Source organism: Tursiops truncatus, chromosome 7, assembly GCF_011762595.2.
Source record: "Tursiops truncatus isolate mTurTru1 chromosome 7, mTurTru1.mat.Y, whole genome shotgun sequence".
NCBI lineage: Eukaryota > Metazoa > Chordata > Mammalia > Artiodactyla > Delphinidae > Tursiops > Tursiops truncatus.
The window spans coordinates 50,130,072-50,154,656 of record NC_047040.1 but is presented as its reverse complement, the minus strand read 5'-3'; the positions used below and the strand labels follow the sequence as shown (position 1 = coordinate 50,154,656).

At 35.9% G+C, this 24,585-nt stretch overlaps 1 protein-coding gene across 1 annotated transcript in view; it reads right to left on the bottom strand.

Annotated features, from left to right (window-relative positions):
* NCKAP1 (NCK associated protein 1) overlaps positions 1-21,306 on the bottom strand; it is a 104,911-nt gene extending 83,605 nt beyond the window's left edge. Inside the window, exons 1-2 of the mRNA XM_019931564.3 lie at positions 21,031-21,306; positions 5,058-5,168 (exon numbers count right to left, since the gene is read on the bottom strand). Coding sequence (XP_019787123.1) covers positions 5,058-5,168; positions 21,031-21,138 — 219 coding nt within the window. The 5' untranslated portion in view covers positions 21,139-21,306. The remainder of the gene's footprint in view (positions 1-5,057; positions 5,169-21,030) is intronic.
* Between the last annotated feature and the right edge of the window lie 3,279 nt (positions 21,307-24,585).

The window sequence follows — 24,585 nt, the reverse complement described above, 5'->3', positions numbered from 1 at the left end:
GTTGTGGTGCGCAGGCTTCTCATTGCGGTGGCTTCTCTTGTTGCAGAGCACAGGCTCTAGGTGCACGGGCTTCAGTAGTTGTGGCATGCGGGCTCAGCAGTTGTGGCTCACAGGCTCTAGAGCGCAAGGTCAGTCATTCTGGCGCATGGGCTTAGTTGCTCTGCAGCATATGGGATCTTCTTGTACCAGGACTCGAACCCGTGTCCCCTGCATTGGCAGGCGGATTCTTAACCACTGTCCACCAGGAAAGTTCCTATCACCACTTTAGAGATAAGCACAAAGAGACCTTAAGATGTTGAATGATCTGTCCAATATTATTCAGCCAAGTGGAAAGACCAAAATTCAAATTCTGGTTTGTTGTCCATCCTCTTAACCAGTATACTACCATCATAATGGAAGCCATGATAAGACAAGTAATGCCCATTTAGAGACTAGGAACGAGTAAGTTTTCTTACCCTTTCTTTCTGACTCCTGACTAAACCACAGTGCATGTGTCAAGAGCCTCCCCATCCCCATCCCCAATACCATCACCCCACCCCCAGAACACATTTATGTTTTCAGGAAGCTGGGACTCCACTAAAAATAAAAAGTACAGTTATTTTTATAGCTAATAACATAATGAAGTTTTTTAAAAAAGTGTTGGTAAGTCTGAATCCTGACATAGTTCTAAGACAATGTTTGAATAAATGAAAGTTAGCTAAATTAAATCATATCAGTTAGGTTCATTCACTCATCATTATTTAGTGCCTCTTATCTGCCAAGCACTAGGGATAAAATGGTGTCTAAAAACAGACTCTAATGCTGTATCTCTGAACAAACCTTACTGCAATGACGACACCTTTAGAGTTGCTTTATTTTGTCTTGCCTTGAGTGACAGTTGTAAGCTACTTAAATAAAAAATATAATTGCATAGTATTTGTAATACTGTGCTCCTTGAAAGAGGAAATAAACAATATCTATAACACAAAATATTCCTCTAAGTCTGAAAGCTTAATTTCAAATTATTTCAATAATGGCCTGTATCTAAGTCCAGAATCCCTATATTATTATTGTGCCACTCTACTCACAATGTCTTCATTCTTAGGGCATTAAGATCTAATTTAACATATACAGGACAGTAATTTATATCATTTCCCCCTTAATTTGGGAATCAAGTCCAAAATTTTGTACTAAAATGGACAATAAAGAGGAAAATCCCATAATGACACTTTTGTGCCAGATACTTTTACTGTGTAGGAAGAAAGGGGAAGGGAAATTAAGTTTTCTAACTTTTAGAAAAAAAAATTCCTTAAGAAAAGTTTTAACATACACCTGAATATTAGCTTTTAGGATTTCTTGGGCAAAACAATTTTTACCTGTTGATAAAATAAGGAGTTTCTACTATTTTCTCCATCCAGGGAAATAACAGATTTCCCTCTATATGCTCATAAGAAACCTATGAGAAACAAATCATAAATCCATTTGACAGTTACACTTTCAAAATAATGGAAGATATCATGTTATAGGCAAATTAGATAATCTCTCAACTCAGAACCGCTTTCCTTAATCTAAACTAAATAAGAAAGTCTATAAAGTCTATTAAAATATATAGCCTGGCACATATTAGACACTCAATTAACTGTCTGTTATAATTATAAAACTGGATGGCTTTTATTCATATGAATTTTACTTAATCAAGCTGCTTTGAAGCGTATAGGGCATTTAGTTCAACACCACGACCCAGGAAAAAAGCAGAATCACATTCCTTGGTACAGACTCTCCCTAAGTCCAGAATTGGGGGGGAAAGTTTGTAAGTTTATAACTGGTCACAAAGAGGCCTAAGCAAGACAGTAAAAGTGACTCGACAGAGTGCAACATCATCACTTATTGAAGCCATGTTAGGAACCAATTCTGCTATTAGTCGGCACTGCCTTCCTTCATTGTATACTAGATATCTATGTGCTCCCAGCTTCTACTGGATTTCGAAGTATAGGAGCTGGAAGCAGGAGCAGTTACTAAAGAAACAATCAAAAAGCAACTTTTTTTTTTTTTTTTTTTTGCGGCACGCGGGCCTCTCACTGTTGTGGCCTCTCCCGCTGCGGAGCACAGGCTCAGCGAACATGGCTCACGGGCCCAGCCACTCTGCGGCATGTAGGATCTTCCCAGACTGGGGCACGAACCCGTGTCCCCTGCATCGGCAGGCGGACTTTCAACCACTGCACCACCAGGGAAGCCCAAGACTGGCTTTTTTGTAAGGATCTATTTTAGAAACTTGAAAGCAAAAATTTTGCTGAATTTTTCACTGAAAAAATCTTAATTTTCGTGACTGCCTTTTCTGAAATTGGGGACAAGTGGTGCTTGTATAACATAAATCAAAATAAAAAAGTGCTAACCAGTAATCTTCTTGATCCCTGAGATAAAGTAAGCATGTTCTGAAGCACATATTTATACAATGGCCCAAAGAATAAGAAAAGAGTAAGGAATAAGAAAGAAAAAAACCAACTGTGATATCAATACTATTTCTTCAGTGTGCTTTAGTAGCCAGAAATCTGCAAGCTCCTATCAATACGAGATGCTACTGTCATTCCCTGTCCTTAAGCTTCTATTAACTATTTCTCTAGAATTAAATATAACAATAAAACTAAACTCCTCACTTCTCATTTCCTAACCTAAACTGGCTAGGAACTTCTCAAAGGATTTTAGCAGGCCCAAATCAAAATAAGATCACAAAACTTCACAAATACTCAAAAACTACGCAGTGCTTCAGGAGGTTAAAAAAAAAAAAGAATAGCATTACATAGAATAGTTGTAAAGACCATATGACAGAACTCAGACTTTGCAAACAAAACAACCAGAGTACATTCTACAAGTAGTCATAACATTCAACAACGTTGTATAATTGATTTTATAGGTTAAACATAGAATTATCACATGACCCAGCAATTCCACTCCTACGTATATATCCAAGAGAAATAAAAAACATATGTCCACATAACTTTTACACAAATATTCGTAGCAGCATTATTCATAATAGTCAAGCAGAAACAACTCAAGCATTCATCAACTGATGAATGGATAAATAAAATGTGATATACCCACACAATGGAGTATTTTTTGGCAATAAAAAGAAATGAAGTACTGATACATGCTACAACTTGAATAGACTGAAAACATTACACTAAGTGAAAGAAGCCAGTCAAAAAAGACATGTTATTTGACTCTATATAAAATCTCCAGGATAGGCAGGCATACAGAAAGCAGATTCATGTTTGCCTAGGGTTGGGGGCAGGGGAGGGTGGATGTTGGCAGGAGTGACTGCTACTGGGTCTGGACTTTCTTAGGGGGATGATGAAAATGTTCTAAAATTGATTGTGGCATTGGACGCACAACTGTGTGGAGATACTAAAACCCACTGAATTGTATACTTTAAATGGGTGAACTGCATGCTATGTAAATCATATTGCAATAAAGCTGTTATTTAAAAAATCAATTTTGTACTGCAAAAGTTAAAAAGGTAAGTAAAAGTATTAAAAAACAAACAAGCAAAAAAAACCCCCCAACAGCATTATTGTAAACAGCTTGCCCAGCAAATCAAGAACAAAGATTCTCTATTTATTCTTTAACAAAAAATTTTACTGTTATGAAACAGTGAATATATATTTAATCAGATCTTGCTAATTTTCTAAGAAAATGCTCATTCTCACACAGAAATTTACATATATATGTATATAAATTAAACTGAAAAGATTCTCTGAAGAGCTCATATCACAGAGATTTTGAGCCATGAAAAAGAGAAGTGTATATGAAATTAAACACAAGACAGATTTTATTATAAAATCTCTTTAATTTAGAGTGAGTACATAATCTCTCAGATGAGTTAGCTAATTAATGTCAATAACTAAAAAAGAGTTCTCCACACAAATAACAGTGTTCTTAAGGATATGTGCTTTGAATCACTCACTTGTAATCAGGAACTAATTGTGATACCTTAATATACCAATGATAAAACACAATCTTCTGTGAAACAAAGAAAGACTTCTATTAACCCATACTCACAAAAAACATAAAAACTTTTTAAAATTAATTCTTTAAAAAGCACTTTATCAGATGTATTTTGTTAATTGTGACTGGTATTTTTCCTCTATATTAAAATATTTTTAAGTGAAAGATGAATCAACAGGCTAATACAAATCTTCAATGAACATACATGATTTGAGGAAACCAAAAGATGACAAAATATTTCTTAAGCAGAGCTTCTTAGAAGTAGGGAAATCACATGTAAGAGGAAATTTCTAGACTAAGTTTATACATTAAGAAAAAGAGATAGCAAGAATTATAACATAAGACTATCAAAGAAAAAAATAAAGGAAAAAGAGAAGACATGCAGAAAGACTCCAAGTCAACAAAATTTAAATGAAAAGGCCACAGCAAGGTGAAAAATAACTCCAATTTCCTAAAATTAGTTATTCATAGCAGTTATTATAAGTAATTACCAAAAGATATGTGAACATATTGGGAAGACTAAATATTTCAATAGAGTACTATGAAAAATTTTCCCATCAGAGAAAAGTAATATGGGATAATAAAGATCCTAACACCATCAGCTTGTTATATTATTTTTCAAAAATGTTTTTCTCAATTATAAAAAAAACTAGAGAAACAAATACATTTTAAAGCTAAACACAGCTAATTACTAAAAACAATACAAGCCCTATGAAGACATTTTCTAACTTCAAGACAGTTAAGTCTATGACTATAAGAAAACACTCCCCAACTAGTCATGCAAATATTTGAAATACACATGTATCTATTACCTTACTCTTTGTTGCAATTTGAAAGGTAATAAGTGTATATAAGAAATTAAGATCTTATGTTTTCTATAATAAAATGGCAATGTAGCTCATTTTTTTTCCAGTTTAGAGATAAGAATATTATCTCTAAAAGCCCTTAATCAATGTATGCAATTTGTATGTCTAAATATAAAGTAGATAAATAACAGCTACTTCAAGCATTATACTGACCACTACTTCCAATACAGATGGCTAAAATCAAGTAATATAAAAATTTAAATGACTTACATTGTTGTTGCGGGTTTCTACAGCAGGGAATTTTCTGACTATGAATTTCACAGCAGATTCCAGGTTTTTGTCAATAAGGTAGGATGGTTTTGCCTTGGGGTCTCCACAAGCCTATAAAACAACAGTAATAAAAGTGAAATGCATCCTTCTTCTAAAACCAAGGAATAATAGCAAATCTGTAATCAGAAATTAAGGAGATATTTGTTTTTGGTGAGCAGGTGACAAAATGAATAGGCAAAGTGCAGGGATTGTCACAGCTGAAATATGCAATGGGAGACAGTACAGAGATGTTCTTCTACTGAAAAAAATGCATGGAAAGTTTCAAAGCAGTTAGCGCAGAACAGCAGTGAAGGAAAAAGCTCAAACCTAAAAAAAAAAGAAAAAGAAAAAGAAATTCTTGGTTTGAGGTAGGATTGTATTCATTTGAAGCTATTAAAATATTACAAAATTAAATATTCAGTAGAGTACTGGAAATGTTTCTTTCTACGTGTTATATAATAAAAGCTTATGTTTAAATGTCTCTTCCAAAATGTTTTCCTCATTCACTTTAAACATTTTAATACAAGAGCCCTAGTTCAAAAGAACTGGAAGCTGCTAAAATTGTCTTTACAGCACTAAAGCTGTGTTGCCTGTTGCTCTGAACATCTGAGTTACAACATTGGTTTCCATCATACCAGCAGCACTTCAAACAATGAAATCTATACCTATTCTATATCTCTTAAACACAGAACAAATGGAAATGTTTACATTTTGACCACATCAGCAGTACAGCATTCTCTCTAGTAAACTGTAAATCATTGTACAAATGTAAGGTATTATTATTAGAAAGAACTTTTTATCTGAACTATGAGCAATACAGAATAATCTTCAATACTGTTCAGTTTCATTCTGTGACATTTAATTAACTGCTTTCTAGTGAGATGCTATTTCTTAGGGAATTACTAAAATTATAACATTCTTACTTAACTTCTTTTTATTGCATTTTAAAGAGGATGTGTCCTTTGAAAAGTTAACTATTATGTGTGAAGAAATACAGTTTTGCAATTTAATGTTTTTTCATCATTCACTATGGCTATGTTGTGGATTGCAGAAAGAGAAGTTATGAAACATGAAACTGATCTGAAAGCGGGCAAGCGGGCAGAGGGAAGGTGAAAAGCTTTGCAAACCTTCCAAACTTGTCCTTGCTGGGGAAGCATTGTAATAAAAAGAGAGAAAATTACTTGTAAACAATGATTGTCAAACTATGACACACGTTTCAGTAGAGAACTTATGCACTGCAGACTATGAATAACAAAACAAGATGAGAACTGTATGGTGCTATAATTTTAAAGGTATTTTAAGTAGCAAATTTTAGTATACAATAGATTTATAGAGTTTATATTATTTATATATATTTAAATACTACTGTGTAGGTGTACAACCATGTCACTTTCTTGGTGCTCTTTCTAAATCAACTTAAAATAATACTAGAAGGAAAAATAAAGACTACATGCAACTATAAAAACAGGAACAAAACCATCAGTGAAATTTTACATACCTTAAAAAGAAACGGTAGCCAAGAATAAAAATAAATCGTTATTGGATGACTTTTGCACTTCAGCTCAAATTAAAACTATTTTTCAAATATCAACTAACTCCTTTCCAAGCCAAAGTATAAAAATCAATGCAAACATTCCTATATTTTCCAAATGGAAATAGGAATGCAATAAGAATTATCTTAATTCTCAAACATAATTAGATAAGAAATTTAGAACTTTGTAATCCTTAACCACACCAATAAGAGGCTATTTTGTAAATTCCATTTCAACATCATAAATATTAAAATATATCTGACTTTTCCTCAGACTATCATTTGCTTAAAATATTATTTCTCATAAATTAATCTTCCAATTAATCTACTTCCCCCAAAAATATTATACTATAAAGAATAACTAAGAACCACATAACTAAGAATTTGTCCCAATAGAAATAGTTACATATTAGCATTTCCTTATATCAATGATAAAATGAAAAGCAAGTTTCATAAACATGCCTGAGGCCGTGAAGAATCCCAAAGTGATTCCAAATTCTTTTTAAATGATATGTATTATCTTTCATACTCTAATTACTTAAAAATTCAGTTATCCATCCTAACAATATTAGTGCAATCAACAAATGAAAATATGATAGACTATCACACCCATTTCCAATGATCACAAATTATGTAAGAATTTAATCAAGTAATTAAACATATATCTATATATGAATGGCTCTTCCTTATTACACTGAAAACATAAAGAATGGAATTTCATGGAAAAATAAATGGTTATATAGTCTTTCCTTGGAATTAATTTATCTTTTTCCACACTACTCAGTGAGCCATAACTAAACAAACTACACTGGGAGGCAGTATGCCATAAACATTAAGAATACAGACTCTGGAATAACACTGGCTGAATTTCAATTTTCATCACTTACTATCCATCGAACCTTGACTATATTACATAACATCTCCTAATCTCAGTTTCTTCACGTGTAAATGGGGACATCAGTACTTACCTCATAGAGTTAATTATGAGGATTAAAAGACAGATAAGCTATGTACAGTATTTAGCAAAAGGACTGGCACATAGTGCTCTAAAAATGTTAACTGTTGTTAATAATAGCTATAATTATAATTACCTAAGTAAAAGTCTCATATGAATAGTAACCACAGAATAGTCTTTATCAGGGTATACAGAACTAGTAATAATGACTACAACTCCTTCCCCCAATCACTTATTTCTTTATTTACTCCAAGTCTAAACATACTAAATTTGTTTTACTTATAGAAAAAGATTAGCCTAGTAGTTAAAAACATGGATATAGGCTGTCCATGTTCAAATCCTGGCTCCTAACGGTAATATAACCAAGTGATTTTCTGTGCCTCAGGTTCTTCATCTGTTAATTACGTGATAATAATTACAATGTACACAAAAAGGTTTTAAGCCCATTACATGAGTGTCTGTATGTGTGTACATGAGCAGAATTCTTAAAGGTATCTGGTATACCACAAGCACTCAAAAAAGGCCAATAAAAAATATAAGATTAATAGACACTATACGGAAGTACTAGGCACATTTTATTTTTTTCTGAAATCAACCTACTTGATTTATTTACTTAACACCCATACAGACACTTGCAAATACTCCGGCCAAAAAAAGTGCAAGAAGAAAATAAAACCCTACTAAAAGTACCTAGGTAATAACAGTATCCTCAGTTTATGGGTTAGAATACTGAGGCTTAGGTTAAGTAACTTGCCCAAGGTCATCTAGGTAAGTACATCTTGGCAAAGAGCCATACTGAATAATTTAGTTAAGAAGAATGTCCTACTATACTGAAAGAGTACAGCAAAATTCCAACTAACCAGATGTCTTGTTTTATAAAGATTAATCTTCTTTCCCACTCTAACTCAAAAATTTCATTTTGATGACATTGAGGACAAAGGAATCATAAGATAACAACTTATATTTTAAGAACACAGCCTGCACTTGATACACCTAAAACCCTATCTTACTGCAATAACAATATTACACAAAATTAATCTTTCATTCTTAAAAGTAACGCCCTTTGAAATAGCAGATTTAAGAAAATGATATAGACTACTATAGTTATCAATTCATTTTAGACTAATACATTCCAGAAACGCTACCAAAAAGATTGAATCAAAAGGTTTAATAAATTACCAATTCAATTAAATAAAACTCTTGAGTACTTCTAACCTGCAAACCGCCGCCCCTGCCCCCCACCCCCAAAAAAAGAAAAGGTGAGTAGAGGGCAAAACTGTGTCTAAACCCCTGAATCTTAATAGCCCTACAATAAAAAGTTTTTTGCATAACTGGCTAAAAGGGCTATTTCACCAGACAAAAAGGAAACTATATCTGAACTACAGAATTTTTTTAAAAAGCACCACACTAAAACCTTATGTTTTACTTTATCTTGACTCAGCATGATTTCGTAATGCATAAAATACTGTAATTTAAAATCCCAGAAGATCTAAAGCAAATTTAAATATTTATATACTTAAATTTCCAGTTTTCAGAATTGGAACTTTATTTCCCATGAATATTCTAATTATCTTTAAATTCAACAAAGTTAAGACTAATGTGGCAGATAAAATTACACAAGTGTTAAAGGAAATACTGTTAAACATAATAATTAACAACTCTTGTCTCTAAGTGGATCACAACCCATATGACCTTAGGCAAGTTGCTTAACCTAAGCCTCAGTACTCTAACCCATAAACTGAGGATACTATTACTACCTACTTCATAGGGTAGACTGTTCAGATTTTTTAAAGACAAAATGCACACAAAGTACTTATTTCAGGTGCCTGGCCCACAAGTACTTATAACTTTTAAACAATTCTATTTTTTTAAGTAAAACTTTTCAAAACACCTGGATATCTATAGTGAGTTCCCAATTATCAAAATAAGATTTTCCATGTAACCAATTCAATGTCAGTATTGTCAATTCAGTATTTCCTAATTCGTTTTTTCACAAAACACAAATATAACATTATTACCCAAAATAAAGAACAAAGATGTTTCAAAGAACCACATAATATTCTATTAGGGGCACAAAATAAACATCTTTGATTAGAAACCTCAAGATCAGACTTTATGTAATTTTAAATATGACTTTAAAACAAATCTTTCTGCCAATCTACCACCAAAATTCCTTCCCAAGGCCTTTCCTCAGATTGTCTCAATATAGATTATGTACCACAGCTTAACTTCATATGGTTAATGTTACGTAGTTTTTCAAAAACTGCCTTACCACAATGTTAAAAATATATATACATAGAGATAGTCCTCTCTCTATTCATAAGAGATTAAGCAACAATCATTAAAAAGGAAAACAATAAAGACACAAGAGTAGAGAGTAAAAGGAACATTTACTGGGTAGCTGTTGCGTGCAAAACACCTTGGTTTAGAAATTATCTAAACCATCACTCAACAGAGAGGAAAGGAGCATCTGAAATTCAGTGACTTGCTCAGGGTTTTACAGTTAACTCTGAGTACCCAAAGATTCCAAAACACTAAAAACACTTATTTAAAAACATATGCTCCAACTTCCCTGGTGGCACAGTGGTTAAGAATCCACCTGCCAATGCAGTGGACACGGGTTCAAGCCCTGGTCCAGGAAGATCCCACATGCCGCAGAGCAACTAAGCCCGTGCGCCACAACTACTGAGCCCACGCGCCACAACTACTGAAGCCGCGCACCTAGAGCCCGTGCTCCGCAACAAGGGAAGCCACCACAACGAGAAGCCCACGCACCGCAACGAAGAGCAGTCCCTGCTCGCCGCAACTAGAGAAAGCCCATGCACAGCAACGAAGACCCAACACGGCCAAAAAATAAAATAAATTTAAATAATAATAATAATATAAATAAATAAATAAAAACATATGCTCCCATGGACTTCCCTCGTGGCACAGTGGTTAAGGATCTGCCTGCCAATGCAGGGGACACAGGTTTGAGTCCTGGTCCAGGAAGATCCCACATGCTGCGGAGCAACTAAGCCCGTGCACCACAACTACTGAGCCTGCACGCTGCAACTACTGAAGCCCACATGCTGCGACTGCTGAGCCCGCGTGCTGCAACTACTGAAGCCTGCGTGCCTAGAGTCCATGCTCCGCAACAAGAGAAGTCACTGCAATGAGAAGCCTGCACAGAGCAATGAAGAGTAATCTCTGCTTGTCGCAACAAGAGAAAGCCCACGTGCAGTAACAAAGACCCAACGCGGCCAAAGATATAAATAGATATATAAATAATTTTTTAAAAAAATAAATAAAAATAAAAACATATGCTCCCAGCTCAATATCAAAAACACAAAACCCAATCAAAAAATGGGCAGAAGATCGAAACAGACATTTCTCCAAAGAAGACATACAGATGGCCAAAAAGCACAGGAAAAGATGCTGTACATCACTAATTGAGAAATGCAAATCAAAACTACAATGAGGTATCACCTCACACCAGTCAGAATGGCCATCATCAAAAAATCTACAAACAATAAATGCTAGAGAGGGTGTGGAGAAAAGGGAACCCTCCTACACTGTTGGTGGGAATGTCAATTGGTACATACACTATGGAGAACAGTATGGAGGTTCCTTGAAAAACTAAAAACAGAGCTACCATACGATCTAGCAATCCCACTCCTGCACATATATCCGGAGAAAACCATAATTCAAAAAGATACATGCACTGCAATGTTCACTGCAGCACTACTCACCATAGCCAGAACATAGAAGCAACCTAAGTGTCCATCAACAGAGGAATGGTTAAAGAAGTGGTACATATATACGATGGAATATTACTCAGTCATAAAATGAACAAAATAATGCCATTTGCAGTGACATGGATGGACCCAGAGACTGTCATACTGAGTGAAGTAAGACAAAGATATGATATCATATCATATGATATCAAAGATGTATCGCTTATATGTGGAATCTAAAAAAATGGTACAAATGAACCTATTTACAAAACAGAAAGTCACAGATGTAGAAAACAAAGTTATGGTTACCAAGGGGGAAAGGAGGGAGGGATAAATTGGGAGACTGGGATTGACATATACACACTACTATATAAAAAATAAATAACTAAAAAGAACCTACTGTATAGCACAGGGAACTTTACTCAATACTCTGTAATAACCTATACGGGAAAAGAATCTAAAAAAGAGTGGATATATGTGTATGTAAAACTGATTCACTTTGCTCTACAGCAGAAACTAACACAATATTGTAAATCAACTATACTCCAAAAAATTAATTAAAAATACATAAATTTAAAAAATAAAAATATATGCTCCCAAAAATGTATACAAAAATAGTTCCAGGGCTTCCCTGGTGGCGCAGTGGTTGAGAGTCCGCCTGCCGATGCAGGGGACACGGGTTCGTGCCCCGCTCCGGGAAGATCCCACATGCCGCGGAGCAGCTAGGCCCGTGAGCCATGGCCGCTGAGCCTGCGCGTCCGGAGCCTGTACTCCGCAACGGGAGAGGCAACAGCAGTGAGAGGCCCGCGTACAGCAAAAAAAAAAAAAAAAAAAGTTCCCTTCTTTCAATACCTCAGCTGCTCAAAACTTTTATTGGAGTAATCACTATTAAAGGAAAATTCCTATGATTTCAATAAGTTTTATTTTTTAATTTCTAGTCTAACTCAGCAATAAAACACATTCCTTTGCCAAAATACTACAGAACAAAACGATTTCTTTTAATATAATAACTTAATTGAAAAGACCATGAACAAAATCCCAGGGATCAGAGTGAGAATGCTATTTTTGAGAGCATAGGAAAGAAATTAACCTCATCTGAATCATATCAGGAAAGAGGAGAAAAATACAAAATGTAACCAATTTATGCTAGAAAGAGGAATTTAACTTTTACTCAATAAACAAGAAATAATAAACCTGTTTTAAAGCAGGCTTTGCAAAATTGAAGGCATAAAGGGACAAAGATTCTCCCTTGAGTCTTCAGCAAATTGAAATTAATGCCTAGAGGAAAAATGGACCCAATAAGATCATGGACCATAAAAGGAACTTGTGTATAATTCTTTTATTTTCTAATTTTAAAAATAATGAAATACGGTGTGAAATTTTCCAGTAAGTATTGGAAAATCTATCAAGACCAAAACAAGCTTCAAATTCTATTATTACTGATTAATTTTCCATTTTTTCCCCTCATTTGTATCACCTATATTTTGCCCAACCAATCTGCTTTCAATTTCCCCCTTGAGCTGGGGTAGGTGAAAAAAAAAAAAGGAAGGAAAAAGAAGTAACCCACTTCTACAGTTTGGATTAAGAAGCTTGATAGGAAAGTATACTGAAATTATTAGAAATGCTTTAGAATTAATGTAATTTTATACATTACCTCTTAATTAGAGTCAACAGTAGCAGATTTAAAGGTATATAAATTATGATTACTGTTTCCTAAGCACAGGTTCTGGGAAAACCATAAACTTAAGAAATATTTCAATGCATTATATATTTCAAAATTCACTGTTAAACATTTTAATGACTCAAAAGTTACTAATTACCATTCAATTCTCAAGAAGATGTCTATGTCCTTGTTCTCAAACATTTTTCAGCTTCTCATATACAGAAACATTTCAGTTTATAAACAAAGGCATTCTGTTATAGTTTTTTAAAAGTGTTATATCTGGCCACATTTTTACTACTCTAAAGAAGTTGCTCTTTAAAGGACTGCTGAGAAACATACTTCTGAAGTACAAATAGTTATTTTGTATTAGCAGTAAGTAGATATCAAACTATAATATCAGACAGTAGAAAGGAATAATTAAGAAATGTTTCCTAAAGGTGGTCTTGAGCTGCGTTAATAGAAAAAAAATGAACACTTAGTAAATGTCCACTATGTTTCAAGCCCCAGAAGTAGAACTAATAGCTAACATTTATTCACTTCTTACTCTTGTGCCAGGCACTACACTAGCACTTTATGTGAATTAACTCATTTAATTCTCAACCTTATAAGGCTAATTAAAGAGTATTCCACAAATGTGGGAAAACTGGAATATCTAAGATTGCAAGAATTAGAATCAATAAGACTACTACGGCTTAGAAAACCAAAAAATATAACTTGAAGCATAAGAGAAGCTGAGAGCAAATAAGTACCCTATAGATGGTTTTGCTAGTATAGGGTCTACGTGCAGCTTAGCATTACAGAAATTTAGTTATCCCCAAAAAACAAAATTAAATCATTATAGCGAACGATTATCAGAAAAAGAAATCAGAAGTATTAAGAAGTTACACTTTACTTATTTTAGTGGTTCTTAACATCAAAACCACTTCAGGGGCTTTTTCTTATTCAGTAGGTTTGGGTCATGACCCAGATATATGTATTTTTAAAAACCTTCTAAAATGATTATATTGTGTATCCCTGACTAAGAACCACTGGTCCCCTCAATTTCTAAATAAAGAAACCCTAATTCAGAAAGACTAAACAACTTGTCCAAAGTTAAAAAAAAATAAATAAATAAAGGATCAGAGCTTTACCTAGAATCTAGCCCTCTCAATCCACAGAATATGCTACAAGTATGGGAAAATAACAGAGAAGTTTAGAGGCTATATACCAGCAAGAAGGACATTAGATATTACTAGGGGATTTTATAACTTTATATTTTGTATCTTTATATACTCCACTGAAAAAATGTCTGAAATCTTGAATAATGACTGGCTGGCTACTCCTTGTCACTGCCCAGCTAAAGTTTCTATTCATACTTCAAAACCAAGCACAAAAGTCACTAACTCTTGTTCCCATCTCTCCCAGACAGGAATCTTTAACTCACTTTTCAAGACACCCACAACCACACTTAAACACTGCTTTTTAGTTAGTTATCTATACATCTCTCTCACCCACTACAATATGAATTTCTTGGCATTGGAAACTGTATCTTAATTTATCTGTTTCCCTAGTGTCCAGGAAGACATTCAATAAATGAAGAGTAAATGAATGAATGAAAAGGAAACTCCCAGTTTTTGGTACTGACTAAAAGAATAGTTCATGTGACTTATAAAATAGTTTTAAAGACACAGGTTTATTACTGTCAAATATCTAAAATAATCAACTGTGCAGTAAGAAAGTTTTTCCAGTACAGGCTCTTTTACTTAAAACAAGAGATTCCTTTGAAACCTTTAACCCATTATATATTTCAAAATTCATTATTAAAGATGTTAAAGATTCAAATAAAAGTTACTAATTACCATTCAATTCTCAAGAAGATGTTTATGTCACTGCAAGTGGAATTGAACAACATAGACAAACTAACACTTCAAGAGCTTATTAACTTATTCAAGTAAAACATGTCAGTACAATAGTATGTGACGAAATGATTAAGTAGGAGATTCTCTCATCACTGTCAGATTAAGTAAATCAAAATCTAATAATTACAGTACTGCAAATTTTTAAGAGGATCAAAGTTAAGATTTTACATTTACTAATAAAGACAATATTAAAAACAGTCAACAGAAAAACATGCCTTGGGAATAGAAAAGAATACTGCTATTTTTGTAAACTCCAAGACAGAAAGAAACACACTTACTGGTTACACTTTCTTAATTGCATTTCTTATAATTCATGCAGGGTTTTTCAATGAAAAAACTGTTACCATTTGACTTCAGAAATCAAAATATAAAATGAAAAAGTATATTTAAAATCTCAAAATTAAAGATAGAATATCTGCAATGAGGAAATTATTGTATGCGTCCTTAAAATTAAGGAAGATAAATGCTATTTCACTGTTTCTTTGAGCTTACACCTTCCTTCCTGCTTTATATATATTCTACCCCCAGTTTAAAGCAAAATTTCCTGTTAGTTTTCTTAGTATTACTTGTATGGTCAGTCCTTTCAGTTTGTATATTTTAATATGTCATGAACTAAATATTAGAAATAATCACAAAGGAAAAATGCATATAATATGAAATGTAAATACAAAATACATGTTCTCAAAAATGCTAATAAACTGAATTTTAAATTTCCTAATTCTAAACTATTTCTCATTTTAATACATTACGAAGCTAAACAGAAGTCTTTAATAATCACTGGTATACTGATAATTATGATCTCAATGATCTTTTCATAACAAATCCGTACAAAGTTCATACAAAAGTAGTCTAAGAGGAAAATTATTTCTGTAATATAACTGCATATTTCTTTAAGGTTATTGTGTATTCAAAATCTAATTATGTCTACCACGAAAATTTCACTAATGACTATAAATCTAATGGCAAAAATAAATTAAGAGCTCAGACTTAGGGGTTAAGAAAGAAAGGTGCCAATCCAATTCTTATTTTTTAAAGTAAGAATTGGGCAAATTTAATTCTCCAAATTCAATTGCTTTATCTATAGAATAGGTACCTACATCACAGATCTATGAAGAAAAAAATTTTTTTTAATTTAGCATATAATAGAGTCTCAATAAATAGCAGCTAGCATTACTTTTATTACACCTTATTTTTGTTGAACAATAAAGAGATAAAACTATTTAGTTCTAACACATAAAATGTACATCTACTGAACGTGATCTGAAATTATTGTTAGAATTTTACTTAACAGTAACACTGCTAGTAAATTATCGAAGAATACAAATTAAATTTTTAATCATCCTAGCCAGTTAAGGACAAGAATTTTCAACACTGACACACTTTCTCATCTGGCTCCACTCATTTTTAACACATTGGATGTAGCTAGATAAATATGTCCATCCCTGTAATTTTCTTAAAATATAAGTATACTAGCAATAGATTAAGAACCCTAATTTCATTGATATATAAACTGTACCATGCTGCTTCCTCAATTTTATTTTTGGAAAGAACCTAATTGAATCATAATACAAAATATGCATGCACATATGTCAGCATTTGTACAGAAAATTGTTTAACCATATACAGCTTATTTTTAAAAGTGGGAGATGAGCAGGCAGAGAATTTTTGAAGTCATGTTTGAGTTTTTGACAATAAACCTGTATTCCTTTTATAATCATTAAAAAAATTAATATTTAAGTTATCTAACAATTCCACAAAGGAAACACAAGATGGATAATCTACCCCTGCCACTTAAAAAAATAATTTTTTTTCCTATGCAATTTTTCAGTGACCTTAATCTCCTCAGCCTACCATCCAGCATAACAAGAAACAGAATTATCAAATCTTCATTTTTTACAAGCAGCTTCCTTGAAAGTTACAGATGTAGTAGGATTTGTTTATGTAAATATATATATTATTTAAATACAGATTTATGAAGAGACTGTTTTCTTCTTAACACGTTTAAGGATCTTGATAATGAAATCTCCCTGGGGAAAAAAATCTTATGCATACTAACAATGTTTATTAGTCTACAACTTGCCAGAATCCCAATCTTTGGAACATGTTTCTGTTCCTGATCAACCAACACAGAAAATAAGGCCCTAAATGAAGAGAAACGTAACACTGAAAGGGAAGACTAAATCTGATTCCCCTCGCTTTACCTCGACTGCATCCTTCACATACATTTTTTTTCCTCCATTAGATAAGCAGATACCAGCTAAAGACTTGCAATTTTACACTGCTATTCTATTAATTTCTTTCCTCATGAAATAAATTCATCCAAAATCACGGGGAGAAGACTGTGGGAAAAAAGTACTCCTCAAATAAAGAAGTAAAAGTACATTGAAACCTGCAAAAATACACCATTAAAAAGAAGTTTGCAATAGTTGGGTAGGTCTTTTCTCCTTTTCTATCCTTTAAAATTGAAGCAATAATTTAACAAGATGAAAAATATGAAAGTATTAACTGATACCTTTTGTTATCCGTTGTTATCAAGTTCATGTTGGTGATGGTGTAGGAAAAAATAGAAAAAACAAGAAAGAGTAAACAAGAAAAAAACATTTTTAAGGTTAGCTAAAATGTCTTCTGTTGGAATTTCGGCATATGTGTTTGCTAAGCAGTAGTAAATTATTTCAGAGAAACAAATGTTGCCCCAAAAAGTTACTGAAACTCCTAAACAAATACTATCTTAGATTCAGAGAAGTTTTAAACTGTTTTCACATTGTTATTATCTTTTATCTTCACAAAAACAATTCTGTAAAGTAGGCAGAGCACACATTACCATCCCTATATTAAGGAAAACTAAACTGAGCTCAGTTCCTGTTTAAAATAGGCCTTAATGTCTACTTGAAAGATAACATAATCAGAGCTGGAACAGACTTTAGTGTTCCTTTCACAGTTAATTTCCCCCCATTTTACAGATGAGGAAAAATGAAGCTCAGGGAAGTCAAGACACCTACCCAGTATTACAAATCTCTCAGAGACAGACTGAAACATTGGAAGGCAGGTCTCCTAACTTCTGGCCCAGTACACTTTATTTCCACCACCACACTGCCTGCCATGCCATAGTAGCAGATATAAAAGTAGCCTGAAAATGTTAAAAATCACTATATAAGTGAGTAGCATTATTAGGTCCAGAAAAGGGAAGACATATTTTTAATTTTAAAAAAATTAAGGAATTATGCAAATAAATTTAAATGTGAAACTATCTACCACCTTTTTTTCCTAAAATCCTCCTTTATGTGTTCTTACATCCCTGATTAGACTACAAATTCCTTAAAATTTTCATAACCTGTACATATAAGGATCTCAAAAAATTTTCAGTTGATGAAATTTTATTTAAAAAAGCAAAACATTTTCCAGAAACCATGTTACATTCCCCTAATAAGCATTAAAGCCTATTACTCTTGATTACAGTAACTTAAAAAGTTATTTTACTTAGGTCACTGAAGTATTTTTCACTGTGTATGCTCACTAAAATATTGCCATTGCAGACTTTCAATTGAAACAGAGCGATCAGATCTGATAGACAATCTAATGCACACATGCATTAATAAAAATGTGATAATTGACTGGCAGGCACGTATTATGCGGTAGAAGTTTTTTTTGAGGTGTAAGAGATAGAGATTGAAAAGATTATGTGGTTTATACTGTCATAAAAATGTAAACAGCAGGAACCTTATAAACACATGGTAAACAGATCTCACTCACTTTTTTGGCAAGATTTTTGAACAAATGTTTCAATCCTAGCCAGCCAGGAAGCTATGCCAGCCTTTACAGACAACTCTATACAGGGCAAAAGATTCAAAATCCATCTGATGTATGTGTATGCAAAATCACACAAGGAGAGCAGAGCAAAAGCTATTACTATTAAAACTAGAGCAAGATTATACACATATTCATATATATGTTGCATATATATAAAATATACTATACATAATGTATTCATCCTTTTCAACAAGTCCTAACTGAAGGCCTCATGGACCAGGTAGGACCCTAAGTACCAGTAATTCAAAAATAAGTAACACTGTCCCCACCCAGAGAGAACTCACAATCAAGCAAGGTAGAAAAATATTTCTCAAGAAATTATAAATGCGTTAAGTGCTGAAATATAACATTTCAATAATTCAAAATATTAGCCACTTGGATATAATGATCACATTCAACTCATTTTAAATTTTACTAGTTTAATAATACAAGAGCCTGGAGTTTCTCAAAACAGGAAGTGAAAAAAAAATATGCTTTTGAGAAAAGGCAGTGAACTGGAATTATAAGCATTCAAATGCTTAGAATTTAGTCCAACCTTATTTCATTTATGAAGATGAAATATGTAAAGTTTGATTGTATTTATGCCATAAAAACGTTCAATGAATGCTTTAAAAAAAAGGTATTTTGCCCAAATACCCAAATCACTTTTGATGTTACTCTCACTTCCTCTTCTGGAAACCATCATAACCATTTCCTTTAACCACAATACCACATGTCTAGAAACTTTTAGTAATGTTTGACTTGCTCGTTTTTTGCACAAAGGGCATATAGGAACCAATTTCCAAGTTTGTTAAGGAGCATAATTTCACAAAAAAGTTCTGGTCAATACAACCTATAAGTAATACTATCTAAAATTAAATTATTCCTAATTTACATAAATTTACAACCAAGGCTCATTGGTAAATGCAGAGGGTTTCTTTATAATGACCCTGAGCTCCTGCCACGTAAAATGTAACAAAGTGAACAGGCTACTATCCCGATTGCACTGCGTTTAAAGTCAACCAATCCTCACGTCCAGGTAAGCGACTGGAACATAGCTATCTTTACACAAAATTTACCACTATTAAGCCAGGACAGTTTTTCCTCCTTTAGAATTCAGTGTCTACATCAAATTGTTCAAATAAGTCAGTTTTACACAACCCCATGTATGAATTTTTTTAAAATATTCTTTCTTCAGGAGTCCTAATTCACAAGGGCTACAACTCTACTGCTACGATTAAACTAAAAAGAAACCTTCAGGATGCAATAAAAAGCCAACAAAAATAATTACGAAGATATAACATCAAATACACATTGGAAACTGTCAGGATCTAGATTGCCACAAAAAATCTTAACTCTTTATCAAATTATTTAAAACTTTAACTTTGTCTTAAAAGAAAGAGGATTTTGGTCTTTCTTTCCTAAGATAAATTAATATTTGTTCTATCTTTACATCTATTTTTCTTAACTCCAACTCAGCCCCTCATTCCTTAATCTGCTGAAGCCACGTAAAGACTTTCAATGGGCCTATTAGCTAGATCTACTCAAATTATCAGAATACGCTATAAAATCAGCAGTAATAGCAACATATTCACAGTTTTTATTTTGTATAGACGCCGAACTTTAAGAAATGATGTTTTGGTATTATCAGACATGGTTGGAAAAACTAAGATGAGGAGGAGTAAAGAGGGAAGGGAGAGAAGGTTGTTATTCCTGTTCTAGTGACTCACAACCCAGAAGTATTTCAGGAGAAAACTGGTTCCACCCTCACTTCCCCCTCCTCTCCACCTTCAAAATGAAATAATTCCAAATCGTCAACACGCTCTCTAATGGCTTTTATTTGGCAATCTAAAATAAAATGGCAAAAGTGGAGGGGATGCGGGGTTCATCCTGATTAGCCATTCCCTTCCCACATTCCCACACTTAACAAACCCAAAACAGAAAACTGCTTCCATCTCCGCCAGGTTCCTACCATCCGACCTCAGTTATTGAACACCCAAGTTTTCCTATCCCCCTCTTAGACTCTCGCCCGCCCACCCTCCTCTCTTTCCCGTAGAGCCCGTTCCGGGAGCCGGGGCGCCGAGGAGGGGGCGAGAGCGGCGGCGGCGCCCCTCACCCCGCGCCGGGCCGGCCGGATCTGGCCGCTGGGAGCGGGGAAATGGCTCCTCTCCGCCCCTAGCCGGCCCGCGAGCCAGCAGGAGAGGCGCTGGGACTCCGCAATAGGCCGCAGCGCATCCCGGCGACCCCGGCCGGGCCTGCAGCCGCGAGGCGGTGATTTCTGTCCCGGGAGCCGTCCGCCGCCCCCACCGCCCGGGCCTCCCCCGCTCTCCATCCCTCCTCAGCCCACCCGCCGCCCCCGCCGCGGCCTCGCCGGCCCGTGCGCACCTTCTTGATGTTGTAGAGGCGGGTGAGCATGCCGACGCCCCGGTCGTTGAGAATGGTGAGCTTCTCCGCCAGCTTCTGCTGACTGGGCTGCAGCACGGAGCGCGACATGGTGGTGGTGGTGGTGGTGGTGCCGCCGCCGCCGCCGGCCGCCTCGCGCCCAGTCACCGGACCGCGGCCTCCGCAGCTACCTCTGTCGGGCCTCCTCCCCTCCCGCCCGCGACCTCCGCCTCAGGGGAGCGCGCCCATGGCCCCCGCGCCTTTAACCCGCGCCGGTGACAGAGCGAGCCGCGGCGGACGCCTCGGGGTCCCTTTCCCCTCAGCAGCCCGCGCCCCGGCAACCTCCTGCCTTCCGCCCGCCGCCCTTCCGTCCCCACCCCCGGCGCTCTCCGCCCCAGCCCCCACCGCGCCGCCTTCCCGGGCTCCTCCACTAGGTGTGGCGGCGGCGGCGTCGTCTCCGGCGGCTGAGAACGAGGCCGCTTCCCGCAGCCCGGGACGAGTGCTCGGTCACCTGATCGGCCGCGCCGGCGCCCCCGCGAGGCCGGACAGAGAAGTGCGCCTGGGGGCCCTCGCCCTCCCCGCCCGGCTCCGCTGCTACCGCCGCTCGGGACGCGGCCTCGGCCCCACACCCGTCTCGACCCGGCCTGGCCCGCCCACTGCCCCTGAGCCCGGCGGGGGAGTCTAAGTCGGAACCTGATGAAGTCACGTTTCTCTGTTCGCCACACACCCTTCTCCTTCAAGTTCCCAAAAGTTGCCTTTCCACACCACCTCCCTAAAGAAACCACCAGAAGCCCGCGGGGAGGAGTGGGGCGGGGGCAGGGCGGGTGTTTTTCTGGCGAGTTTCTCCCGAGAGTGGGCTGGTGGCTCCATGCGCTTCTCCCTCCCACTGCTTGACAGACGTTCCCGGCTGAACACAGCAGATGTGCTCTGCGAGGCGGGCCTCGCCTCTCTTTCCCTCCCCATCCCATCCTGACTCTCCTGCCTCAAGGCAGTTCGTGAGAGAGGAGGTCGGAAGTGAGGGCAGCTCAAGTTCCTGAGATAATCAGAATCTGGAATTTGTCGACGAGGATCACCCTTCCGGAGAAGACGCCAATAGAAGAGGCCCTGGCATGTGGGAGGCAGAAAGAAATGTTTGTTCAATGAATGAAGGAACGGTCCCATTTTTTTTTTCTGGCCTCCACCCCAAATCCCACCCCTTCTTGAGAGCATTCTACTTTTCCATCTCTCTTTTCTTTTTTCCTGATCAATTTCCTCCCAGTCACACCCGAAGGCTACTCCCTCTGGTCAAATATATTAGATGTGGTTCCAAAAGTGAGCAAAATTAAGGATTTATGTCATTGACTGGGGTGAGGAATTCCAGCAAAGAGGAGTCAAGCTGTTCTGATGGTTTTTTTCGCCCTAATTTCCTCTGATATATTAATCTTTTATATTATATTCATTAATTTTAAGTGAATGACAAAATATTCTGCCACCTTCAGTAAACGACATTGTAAGAGTAAATATCATTTCATTCATCAAAACACTTTAGGGAAAGGAAATTTTGACGAATATCTTTTGAAACATTTTTTAAGCTAGTATACGTACAGTTCCTACAGAAATCTTCGTTTTAATATGCCAAGGAGAGAAAGGCAGTAGACGGACTGAATTTGATTTAAGAAGCTTTAAATAGAGTCCTAAGTCCACCAAAAAGTCCTACCTGCCTTTGTGCTTGGAATCCTATACACAGAACTTAACTTGAATGAAGGTTTTTAATGCAAACACCTCAGAGAGATCACCTATTGAGCTATTATTAGTCATTAGCACGTTGGGGGGATTTAATTTATCTGGTTACATTCCAACCTGATAGTTTAAATATTAATTTAGAGGAGGTAAGAGTCTGGAGCCTGAGATAGTGAGAGCAGACCTGGGAAGGAGAGGTCCAGGGAGGGGCCTGGAGAGTAAAGATGTGCTCTTTTCAGGGACCACAGACAAATTTAACCAGAGGCAGAATTACAGAATCACACCAAAGAAAGGTTATATCATTTTCTACTTTTTCAAAACTCCTGTATAGAGAGAACAAGAAAATGGTGCCATATTAAAATTTGAACACAACTATCACTCAAGAAAAGCCACTGTCATGTTTCCATATGAACTTGAACATTTGTAGCTGCTTATAACTCAGAGTACCCAATAGAGGGAGAACTCTGTGGATTCTAGTCTCATTATTGAATTTTTATTATAAACAACTTTTAGACATATTGGCCCTAGATTGAATGGAACATGTCTATTTGAGTAAAAGATATTAGGTCTAGATGAAGTATTCACAATTCTTGCATTTCTCTACATTTTCCATCAAAAAGCATTTTGTTATTAAGAGCCAACCCTTTGGAAGTTTGACTGTATGTGTAGTATAAACTATACTGTCAGTGCTAAGGTAATAATCATATATTTTGCCATGCATGTATGATTTTATGGCAAGTGTAATTAGTATGTGTCATTTTATATTTCCTCTCAGTTTTCATACCATGTGAATCAGTCTATAAAGTTATTAAAAGAATTGCCCCTCTTGTAGATTTTTTTCCTGCTATAGTTTTCTGGAAAAGCATAACATTTTAAGAGTGATTAGGAAAGTTAAAAAAAGACATTAGGAAAGTAAGTTTTAAAAAGCATGATTGGGCTTCCCTGGTGGTGCAGTGGGTGAGAGTCTGCCTGCTGATGCAGGGGACACGGGTTCGTGCCTGGGTCCGGGAAGATCCCACGTGCCGCGGAGCGGCTGGGCCCGTGAGCCATGGCCGCTGAGCCTGTGCGTCCGGAGCCTGTGCTCCGCAACGGGAGAGGCACAACAGTGAGAGGCCCGCGTACCGCAAAAAAAATAAAAATAAAAAGCATGATTGAAGATTTTATTTCCCTCATCATATCAAGCACGCTCTTCACAGTTCCCTTCGTACTAAAGATTTTCAAATAGTTTCTCTTCAGTTAAGAGATTTCCACTGTTTGGCTCAGAACATAAGCATTCAGAGAGATTTAGAAAGTAGAAGACAGCTTCATATTTGTAGTAATCATAGAAAGTTAGCTAGCATAGACCAGTATACCTTAAAAAATGTGAATTTTACTGTACATAAAGTATATCTTAATAAATCTGACTAAAAGTTCTATATCTATGTTTGAAATTTTATTTTTTTATTGAGAGAAGTATAATGGTACCCACTCTAAGGAAAGTAAACATTTAAAAATCCTAATTGGAAAACGTTCAATCATTCATAGTAACAATCCTGGATGGATTTAAAGAATATTTTTCTATTCTATATAATAATCAAACTTATGTGTTTGATTGAACAATAAATACTTAAATTGTGCAAAGTGCTGTTGTTCTAGGAGGAGATATAAAGCTGTATAAGATATAGATTTTAATCTCCTTGAGCTCACATTCTCGGTGAGAATAGAAATATACATAAGGCCTGAGATACAGGGCTACAAGAGAAACCTAGGGAGAAGAGTTCCAACCTGAAGTTCCTGAAGTTCCTAACAGTTATTCTAAAACTTACATTTGGGCTTTGAACGAGAAGTCAGTCTTGGACT